A 12,015-nucleotide genomic window follows, 5' to 3' on the forward strand; every position below is an offset into this window, starting at 1 on the left:
CATCTTCTTTTCTTTGATGGTAATATGTATGGTTCTCGAACTCTACTTCCAACACACGTGCGCATATATCCACAAGATGCAAGAGCAGAAGTTAATGTAGTAAATGGACCAAAGTTGTGGCAGATGTTCAGGTCATGTTGCAATGATGATGGGTATATTGAGGTATGCTTAAAAGTTAAGATTTTAAAGTATAGCACGTTGTTAATTCTCATTGTGGTCATTTTTATAATATTATTTAGTAATTATTATCATTTCAATTTCATATGTTGGATGTTAAAATAATAGAATTCTTATTTTGTCTAGAATAATTATTTAGTAATTATATAATTGTTTGGCCAGTTTTGTCAAGACATGATTCAAGTGTATACATTCAAAATGATTGTGGTATGCGTACATGGTTCGGAGTTGTCTTATTTATTGTTTTAGAGCCTGAAATTTCTTTATCTACACCTTTGATGACAAATTCCATATACCTTACATGCAAATAGTAATCACTACGTGATAACGATCATAATGAACGATGATGTTACATACATTCAACGACATCAAAGTGGTTACCATCACAATAATCAATCAAACCATTTTGCCAGTTTTTGGGATACTGTTGATAATACTCAGTTAAAAATTGAAGTTGCATTGGAAGGAAGGAAGATGAGGAAATGTTGGTGGCAACAGTTAGGTAAGGAAGATTTTAGGTAAGGAAGATTTTAGGTTTGAAAATAGTTAATGTAAACTACTAGATTTTATTTCAATGATTTAAAGGATAAATGTACATAACTTTTTGAAGTAATCATGTAAATAATAATTGAGTTCTAATGATTTACGGTTATAAGACTGTTGAGTCACTCCTGAGAAGCTAAGGTGGGTAGAGCATGTTGTCCATCGCCACCATTTGACAAAATCCACAACCAAACATGGCAAGATAATGCAACAGCACCTTCTATTGCAATGCAATAAATAAATATGCGTTAGAATAAACAATGAAAGAAGCACATTTTAATGACAAACTACAGAATCAGCTGCAAACATTTATCACATTTGAAGATTATTTGATATACGGAAAAGTGCAATGAATGAGGCCCGGAATACAAGTATTGGAGGCTCAGATCTAGTGAGGTTTGAGGAAAGTAAATGAACAAACCATCTCGAGCGAAGATACTGTTTTCAAGATCTGAACTCGTAACGTTCGGATCACAAGGCAAGTAACTTTACTCTTCCGTAGTGGAGGCTTACCCATGCTATGAAATTCAAAATAATATGACTAAAGATGGCCACAAAAGGAAGCCACTTTCATTGGATTGACGAAATTCACTGAGATACAAACTTTTCCAATTGAACAACAAACTACCTAGAAGGAACACCCTCTAATCAACTCAACAACAGGAATAACAAAAACAGAAGCCGCAAAACTAAGAAAATACTCTAGGGTTTGCTCAAACCGTAGGCGAACGCCAATGAAGTCAAAGATGATTGATTCTACATGTCAGTCACAAAATGAATGCTAATTGATGAGATTCTCCTAGGGACCAAAACTGGTATAAGGAGAACCCGATTGCAGGCCAAATATTTCGAGGCCGCAATAAATAGGGTGAACAAATTCTAATTCTACACAATCTGTACTCCACAAAATTTCAGGCCGGGAAGCCTCACAGTACCACAGCGACCTTTTCTTGAGAAACAAGGGTGGCATGATGAGCAATCAAGGGCTCATAATGGTCAGCTCCAGCACCACACCAACCTGTATGTGGAAAACTTGCTTAGAAAATGACGCAAAAACGACTCCACCAAAAATGACTCAGGAGGAAAAATACAACCTGGCCAAAAATAAACTAGTACGAAATGGAAGGAGCAGAAGTGGCCATGTTTCTATTACCTGTTCCCTTCATGAAAAGGAAGAAGGGAAGTTCTATAATCTGGCTCCTTGGACGATGTGGAAGGAAGAAAACACAATTTTCTTCGTCAACCATGGCATCTGAACCATGTGCTTGCACCTGATAATGATGAACAAATTCAGATGGAAGCATTAGAAAGAATATTACTCAGTGAGTATGCAAATTAAACAGCATATGGAGATCAATTTTTTACATTTATTAGTTATTACCATTCCAGATCATAGAATCGGACCTATATTATATCACATGTAATAACATCACAAGAACTCAAGCAAATTGCCATATAAAAGAAAAGGGAAAACAAGAAACTGGATCGCTCCAAATAAATCCGAGTGGAAAGGGGAAGTGTGAAATTGATAAAGTCACAAAAACTTTATGATTAAATAAACAGATGGTCATCATTCCAACAAACAGTACAGTACATCATCACTTTACAAAAAGAATCAAATAAGTCAACTTGATATAGTTATTATTAAATAATAATATCTGCAATAACAGTTCAGGACTCCTGTGGTCCCATATATCTATCTGCCAAGAATCTTGTTCAACTTGAAATTCATATTGTCCAATCTAATTAATAATAGAAAAATTAATAATTAAAATGTATTGTTTTGTGATTCATTTAAAGGGGCTCATGTGGTCCCATATATCTATCTGCCAATTAATTTCTGAAAATGAAATCAATTATAGACCTAAATATGCATTATGAAGATGTCTATACAATAAAGTATAACCACTTAATTTTCAAATAATTTTTATAATTGATAAATAAAATACAGCACAAGGAAATTGAAATTTTCTCTACTGTCCACTGCAGAGCTCAAACAAAGAAGAATGTAAAGGATTGTAATCAAATAATAATATGAAATAACCAGATCCATAAAAAAAGTTAGAGATTACATATTAGTTTCATATATACAAGTTATGCAAACATTTCATGGAAATATGCAGACACTAAAGAGTATAACTCTTGACTTCTTACCACATAAATCTCTCGCTTGTACTCTGTAGCAAGACACTCAATTGCAATATCATCTCCAAAAGCTGCAGCATGACCTTGTCTATTCTCATCTACAGATAATAAACCCTCCTCCGTATATTGCAAAGTGATGATATCATATTCATCATCAGGAGAACCAGAAATCAACATGTATTTGGCCCAACTTGGACCATCATTCACGGGAATACATCTCTCTTTGTAAATAGACTCTGCCGCCAATTCTCTTCAATCAGGAAAAAAAAACAAGCAAATTGTAAAGAAAACAACTAGAAACAAACATAACATCATTATAAAACTACTTCTATTTTTTCAACACTCCTCAAACAAAAATAAATGTTCTCAAAATTTTGTATCTGTTAATGCAAACCACTGAGAAATAATTTCTTAAACAAAGAACATCCCATTTTCTTATTTTTAGTTTCATCGCTGCATCTGTTTACAACTTGTTATACTTCTTCATGTTCAGACTACTACCTACCACAGGTATATAGTAACACAAACTAGTCATGTTGAGAAACAAATCAAAGAACATAGAACAACTCATTTTTTAAAAACTTTTCACTTAGAACAAATAGCATTCCAGGTTATGCAAACTCCATGAAGGAACATTTTAGTTTATTAAGACGATCGGAAGGAAATAAATTAAAAAACAAAAACAAAAAAACAAATACATCAATGTGTTAGTCTAGTGATGTAAGGTCTCGCTAGATACCAGACAAACTAAAAGGTCAAATATTCGATTCCTCAGAACGACACTTATTGGAAGAACCCCGAAAGGGATCAGTTCCTTACCCATAGGATGAAATATATACTTGGTAGTACCAACAAACATCATTATCAAACTTTAATGATTATTTCTTCAATACATCTCAAACCAAAATACGAAATAAATGACACCAAAACAAGTCAAAAAAAATAATGAACAAACCATTCTTTAACTTATTTCTTTTCACTTCGAAAAACAACATTATGAACGAACATTTTAGCTTATTAAATCGATTTCTACCTTTGCATGCCGAGGTGAACGAGGTCGTCAATGGCGGAATCAAGATGGAATCGATCCTCTTTCTTGGCCAACAATTTCACCTCCTGAACAATATGAATCCCCCAACCGTTATTCAGATCTGGCGAATACATATGCATAATCGCATCATCAATCGCTTCTCTCTCTTCCGAACGCGCAGATCCAAAATCTTCCAAGAATCTCTCCACCGTCCTCCGCCTCAGCTCCCGCGCGTCCACCGCCTTGTCCTCTCCCATCGCCTTCCTCGACGCCGTGAACAGACAGTTCCCGTCGGATGACACCTCGCCGCCGTGCGAGAGCCGGAAAACAACGGATCTGAGAGACGACGACGGCGGAGAAGAAGACGAATCCTCCACCAGCGGCTTCCATAAAACGCCCTTCGCGTAGAGCCTCTGAAGGTAGCTCCGCTGCTGCTCCTCTAAGCCAATAACGTGTTCCCAACCGCCGCCGAAGGAAGCTGCGGCAACGTTCGCCGGTCCGACAAGATCTACGGCTCCGACGGCTTCTAACGGTGACGGAGATTTCGGATCGAGCCATGTGAGCGACGGAGGCGGCGAACTTTGAAACGGTTCGGCGACGGTGGTTGAATCGCAAAGAAGCTTTCCCATTGGAATGAAATAACCGTTTTCTGTTTGTTATTAAATCTTTTTAAAAATAAAAATAAAAATAAAAGAAGAAAGAATATTTGATTTGTTTGAAAGAAGAGAAAATTGCGTGTTTGAAGGAAGAGGAAGAAAAGAGAAGAGAGAGAGAAAGAGAGAGAGTAGGGTTATAACGGATAGATGCAGAGAGTTTGACACGTGTATAAATGTCAACCTTATTACTCCTCACTTATATTTCTTTCGTTTTTATTTTATTTATTTAAGAAATTACTTAATTATGTAAAAATTGATATAGTTTGACTATATTAATTACTAGTACATACATGTATGTCGTGCATAATTATATATTCACTTTTTATATATTTTATTTTTTTATAATTAGAATATATTTGTTGTATTCAATGTACTTTATATTATAATTTTTATGTGTTTATGATAATGTATAGTTTAAGATGATAGAACTGATTAATTAATATGTAGGTAGTAATTAATTAGAATTATATGGTTTTTTTAATAAAAATTAAATAATACGAAAGGCAAAATAGGAAGTAAAAATTATATCATAGTAAAAGTTATACTATATTTTGACTTTATATATAGTATAAATATTCAAATCCATATTAGGAATTGCATTAAGGAAATAAGAGACAAAAAAATATGAATAATAAATATTGTATGGTTGAAAAATAAGGTTTAAATTTAGAGATAAAAATGTATGCCTTATATAAAAAAATTAATATATCCTCATTGTATAATTTATTATTTGTTTTTAATTATGTCTCACTCTTAAAAAAAAAATATAAATTAATAATAAATAATATAATGAATTAATATAAAAAAATTTATAATACAAATTTATATTGTTATTGTTTTTAAGATATAATAACAATATAATACAATTTTTTATATAATAGTAATATAAAAAACTCTTATAATATTAATCTATTTATCTTTTTTCACTAAAATTAAAATATATATTTAATTTCATTGTAGCCTGCCTATTACAGTAACCCGTTTTAACGTCTAGTGTCACTCTTCTCGGTTCTCTCAATGTTTTTTTATGTAACATTCTGAGTTTTTTTAAATGAGTAACGTTGAGATTATGACATATCTTAACGGTATTTTCCTATAACGAATTTCAAAATATAATATTTTTTAAAGGCATGGTGTCTTTATTAAAATTGGAAAATTGGTACATCATTGGTTGTAATTTATGTCTCAAACAACCATGGAACAATATCAAGGCATAAATTATTATTGGCAAGAATAGCAACTATAATCTCCTTTTTCCTTTCTTTTTTTTGAATCATGAGATAAGGATATATCGTTCTACTAAATCATCTTATAAATCATATACACCATAATAAAGTGATATATTTCACTTATAAACTAATATTAATTAATAAAATATTACTTTATAATACATCTTACTATTCTTATTGTATTGGAGGATTTATAGAATAGTATATCATTGCTCTTTATTCTCTTTAAGCTAAAAATCTAAAAATAGTAGACAATTTTTTACTCTTCCAAAAACATAACATCCTAAGAAGAATCAATAGCCACTAGTTCATCTTCTCATCTCTTTGCAAACTCTCCATTTTGTATATGTTAATTATAAATTAATGAGTAAGAAAATGATTGTGTATTTCAATGATAAAATTAATTAAGATGAATTGTATTATACAGAAATTAATTAATCTATCATATAGAAAATACCAATGTTATTAAAACCGGACCGGGTCATCAAACCGGTGAGGGTACTGGTTTAGTGGTTCAACCAGTGGTTCAGTAATTAAACCGCATGAGATTAAACCGGTTAAACCGGACATACATGCTTACATATATATGTGTGTGTAAACTTGTAACAAAAATTATCTAATATGTAGATACTCAAATTTATAATCCATATTTATAGTCAAAGTAAGAATTCTCATAAACAAACAACTTTAATAAATCCAAAGTCTAAATTACAAATACAAATAGTAATCCACAAGTACTTGTCTTACTTAACAAACTCGAAACATATGACACAAGTTCATAACTCAGTCTACAAAACATATTATATATTTAAAACTTTAACACCAAAGAGTCAAAATTGTTTCATATTGAGGTTCTATTTCTTCACCATTTAAGTCCAAAGCTTGACTAATGTTGTCTTCAACTAGGTTCACATTGCATCATCATCATCTTCTAAATTTAATTGATCTACAACAATATCATTTTTCATACATCAATTTTCGTACAAGTTAACAATAAAATAAATTAGTTATTAGAACCAAAACTGATAATGCAATAAAAAACATTACATGTATGAAAAAAAATAAAAATTAAATTAGTTATTAGTTGTGCATCATCATCATCTTCTAATTCTATGTAGTATGTGCCTATGTGGTTCTTTAAAATTACATGTATGAACCGGCCGGTTCAATCAAATTTCGGCCGGTTCACCGGTTTTGACACGGTTCACCGGTTTTGATGCTTAGCCGGCACAACACTTGTTTCGTACCGGTTATGGGACCGGTTGACCGGTTCTCCGTTGAACCGGTTCTCCGTTGAACCGGCCGGTCCGAACCGGTTTTAATAATATTGGAAAATACAATATACTTAACTCTACCTAACTTCTAGTTAACTAACTTATATATTTTATACATATTTTATTCATAGAAATTGAATTTCAAAATGACCTTTTGTTATACAAAAGGTAAGTGAATTTAAAAACTAAGCTATACAATATTAACTAAAACCATCAAAATATATTTCAACATTTCATCTCAAGCTCAAAATGATGTTAACAACTCTTACTTTGGACAAAATATGATTGAATGAGTAAGATACGAAAGTCGTTTATTAGAAGGTCAATAACTTCAAATTCTACATAATATTTGGACTACTGAAAGGAATACAATTTTATTGTCATTCAATTTGAGCTTCATTATACTTTCAAAAGAGCTCCATTATACTATCAAAAGAGTTCCATTAATTATTGCAAGTCATATCGAAGAATGGATAATATTGCCTGAAACTCTTGTCAAATATTATCATGAGAATTAAGATCCATATTCAAAAACTTGGAAGCAAGATATTATAGAATGACAACAACAACAAAATTGAATAGAAGAAACTTCAAGATATAGAAGAATTCTTCAAAATATAGCACATGAAATTAGTAAGGTTATGCTAATAGGAGAAATAAAAGAATTATTAGAAGAAAACGAGTTAAATTAAAAGTAATAATATTTTTGATCAAGAACTAACAAAATAGAAAGAAGATTAAGAAAGATCAAATGATGTTATTGCTCAAGAATATTATCTTGGTTTCTTGACAAAAAATAAGAGAAATCTTAAACATGATGAAATATGAACAATTTTTGTTCGATAAGAATGTGATGAATTATGAACAATATCTGCTTCAATAATAACAAGAGAAGAATATGATGAAATATGAGCAATATTTTCTCAAGAATAATAAGAGAGAATTATGCTCAATAATAATAAGAGAAAAATATGATAAAATATGGACAATATTTGCCTCAAAAATATAAAAATGAATTGTGAGAAACATAAAATATGAAGATGGTAAAAAGCATGATGGAGAAAGATAAGAGCAATAAACTTGTTGAAGAATATGGAGATGGTTGCCATAATAAATGGATGCAATGTCTTTCATAATTTGCCTCATGTCAACACGTTCAACCATATTTTGTGAAGAAGTCAGAATCTGCTCTACTATAGAAGCCAACATTGATAGAACTATTTCCACCAAGAGCATGTCCTTTGTCACTAATTCAAGCAATTGAATTTCCTTAGAATTGTCTGCTAAGATCTATGTGAGTAAGTTTTTTAAAAACCTTACTCTTGGAGTAAGTGAATCCTCTCACTTGTTCTAATACTATATAAGAAATCAAAGAGCAAGAAAGTGATTGTGTATTTCATTGATTAAATGAATTAGATCACAAAGAAATCAACCAACCTATTATACAGAAAATACAAGAGACTTAAATCTACTTAACTCCTAACTAACTAACTAACTAATATATTTTACACATATCTTAAGCATTAAAATTTAATTTACAATTATTGTTTGTTATACAAATGGTAAGTCGATTTAAAATAATTACCAATTCAATACAATATTAACTCAAAATACTAAAAATAAAATTTGAACAATATTTATACTTTCAACTTCATATCATTATAAGGTGAAAGGAAAACACCATTTTTAGGAGAACCTTACAAATACTTCAAAATTCTTATAATAGCCAAATGATGTTTGATGATTCAGCATATCCCCTCAACAAATCCATGTAATATGAATATAATATAATAATATAGCGGTGAAAATGAGTAGAACCGAGTCGAACTTGACTCGCATCAACTCGTTAAGGATTAGCAGGGGTCAAATTTCGAACTATTTTTTGAGCTTAATACAATTAAAGTCTATGAACTTTTGAGCGAGTTAATTGTTTCAAATTTATATCACTCATTAATATAAATTTAAAGTCATATAAAGTGTTGGTGGGTTATCTATATACACATGGAGAATGAATTTTGATATAAATGAAACTACTTATTAAAGTTCATGAAGTAAAGGTTATTTACATGTATATGTTTGGCTAGAAAGTGACTCAAGTGAAAATAATTGTTAATGTAAAAAATAAGAACAATTAATGTGTATCATTGGATCTTAATTGAAATTGTCAAGATTAAAAGATAAGCACACATTACTTGTTTACGCAATCATGTGATTATTAACTAAATTTTAATCTTAACTCATCCAAGTTGTAGCACTAATTTACTATTATCATAACTTTTATATTAAAATTGTTCTCATACATATATATATATATATATATCATAAACCTAATGAGTAGTCGAGATATATTTATCTCAAATTTTAATCATTTAAGTTCAACTCATTTGGTCTATGAACCAAATTTATTAATCTTAATGAGTTGACTTTTGAATGAATGTCGAATTAATTTAGTTGGCAGAAAAAAAAAAAAGAGTTTGTTCTTTTCTTCTCCTTTCATAACTCATAAACAACAATATGGCCAATTTGTTAGAATAGAAAATTAAAAAAAAAATCTAACCTTTACGTATAAGTCCAAAGACATTCTTTTATCCATAAACTAACATTATAGTCGTACATTCATAGGGGTTACTCTATATTGAGTCTATTGAAATCAAATCAGTACACATATACGTAAAGGTTAGTTAGTTATTGAAGGATAAATTATATAAAATAAAACAATTTTTTTAATATTAGCCAATTACATATTTATGAGAATAAAATATCTTATAATATCACAAGATAAATTATCTTCTCCAACCACTAAAATTATGACATGTGTGCTATTTTTGGTTTTTAGAAATATTTTGTAGAAAATAATTAAATATGATATATGTCATGTTTTTAATGACCGAAGGAAATAACTTATATCCGAGGATATATTTTATTATGTTATATTATAAAGAATAATTATGTATAAGGTAATATATCATGTGCATTTATATACACATATACTATAACTTATTATAGTTTATTATTACCAAAACATTTATCATAGTTATTTATAAAATATTATTACCAAAACATTAATCATGAGGCCCTACTTGTCCCGCTATAAAACTAACCAAAAGAATTTTATAAATAACATAAATCAAATTTTTACAGTGTACATTTTTATCATTTCACAAACCCAATTTATATATAGATAATATATATGCTCTATGAGGCCAAAAAAGATAATGATGTTACAATTAAAGATTAAGTCAGAAATCCCCATCTAAAAGAGTAAATAATAAAATAAATTTAAACAATTTCTATGTTAACCAACAATAATATCTGTGTAACTTATGGATTGAGAACTAATTATTTATTTTTGTTTAATTATCCTTTCCTGATAGGTATGACTCTTGAAGATTCCAACAAGAGGTTATATCATTGATGCAAGTCTTTGTTGATAAACAAAAAAAAAATCTTAGAATTAAATTTCAATTATAAGTGCATTATTAGGATTAACTTTCGAATAAAATATCTTAGAATATTTATAACCTAAAGTCGTGACTTGAGTTATATCCATTGCATTATGACATGAGAGCTGAATCACTAAAGTTTCGAAACATGTTCTCAATTATGAGATTAATTTTAATTTAATTTAAATTAATTTTAGCTATCAACTCTACCATCTAGTCTTTAGGTTTGAACTAATTATCTCATAGGGACACATCTGTTATCCCACACTTTGTGGGACTCCATGTGTTATGAGTTTGTGATTGGTCAGGAAAAATATATTTAAGTTAAAATTTAATTATTAAGTATTTTTCTGACCAATCACAAATACATGATACATGGAATGACACAAAATATGAGACAACAGATATACTCTCTTATTAGTTTCACCTAAGGATAGAACCTTATATAATTCAAATACAAAAATCCAAGACCTGCTATATTTAAATGACATCCAATGTCACATGATGTGAAAAATGTATGATTGTATTTCAATTGGCCGGTAATATTAACACATCATCTATATGCTTATTAATTAAATACTTAAATTTCAGAATAAAAATTTATAAATATTCATTATATCATTTATTATTCATTTATTATATTATTTATTATTATTTAAAAAATATATAATAATTAAGCATGAATGATATAACACTTACGTATTACTCAAGTTTAGATACCACCGGTATTAGTTTACTATTTATTCCATGATTAAATGGTTCAATACTTACAACATATATTTCTTATTATAAAATATTTTTATTATATATGTTACCTTTTATTTAATATTGTCACAAATTAATATTTTGTATATTTTCCTCCATTTTTTCATGTTTAATTTTTCACAAACAGGAAAACTCATTGGTAAGATTTTCTAATAATTTTCTCTCACTTCAATAACTCATTTTACTTCTTTTGTCACAAGTTAACATTTTGTTTATATTTCTCGTAATTTTTTCATGTTTAATTTTTGCACATGTAAATTTTTTCACAAAATGAAGATCTAACCCAAAGAATTTTCTAACAATTTTATCTTCCTTTAGTTATTTATTATACTTTTAATCATAAGTTAACATTTTTCATACATTCCTCACAAATTCTTTATGTTTAAGTTTTCACAACTTAAAAATTTCTTCTATCCAATAACCTCCCACATATTATTCAATTTTATCATTTTAAATTAGTCGATATATGTTATTTTTATTTTATGTTTATGTAATGTAATAATTTGACTTTAATGGAAGCAATACAGAGCGAGCCGCACGATGTAAAGGGTGTACTGCTAGTTATTACAATAAAATATTACAAATAAGTTAAAAACTTGATCAAACAATATGATATTTCACTTTCAACATAATAACAAATAAGAATTATAATTACAACAAAAATAGATTAGTTATTTACCTAAAAATGATGAGAGAATACCATTGGTAGTACAAAAAACTAGATTTTTTCCTCTCAAAATGATGTTGTTTTGA

The 12,015-nt window shown here is 29.2% G+C and overlaps 1 protein-coding gene across 1 annotated transcript; it reads right to left on the reverse strand.

The window, feature by feature from the left end:
• LOC109354789 lies at positions 1,247-4,631 on the reverse strand. The gene is made up of 4 exons (XM_019597514.1): positions 3,899-4,631; positions 2,875-3,115; positions 1,874-1,991; positions 1,247-1,738 (listed from the first exon to the last, which is right to left on the reverse strand). The coding sequence occupies exons 1-4, from the start codon at positions 4,522-4,524 to the stop codon at positions 1,647-1,649; spliced, it is 1,077 nt and encodes a 358-aa protein (XP_019453059.1). The 5' UTR covers positions 4,525-4,631; the 3' UTR covers positions 1,247-1,646.

Source organism: Lupinus angustifolius, chromosome LG08 (assembly GCF_001865875.1).
Source record: "Lupinus angustifolius cultivar Tanjil chromosome LG08, LupAngTanjil_v1.0, whole genome shotgun sequence".
NCBI classification, from domain to species: domain Eukaryota; kingdom Viridiplantae; phylum Streptophyta; class Magnoliopsida; order Fabales; family Fabaceae; genus Lupinus; species Lupinus angustifolius.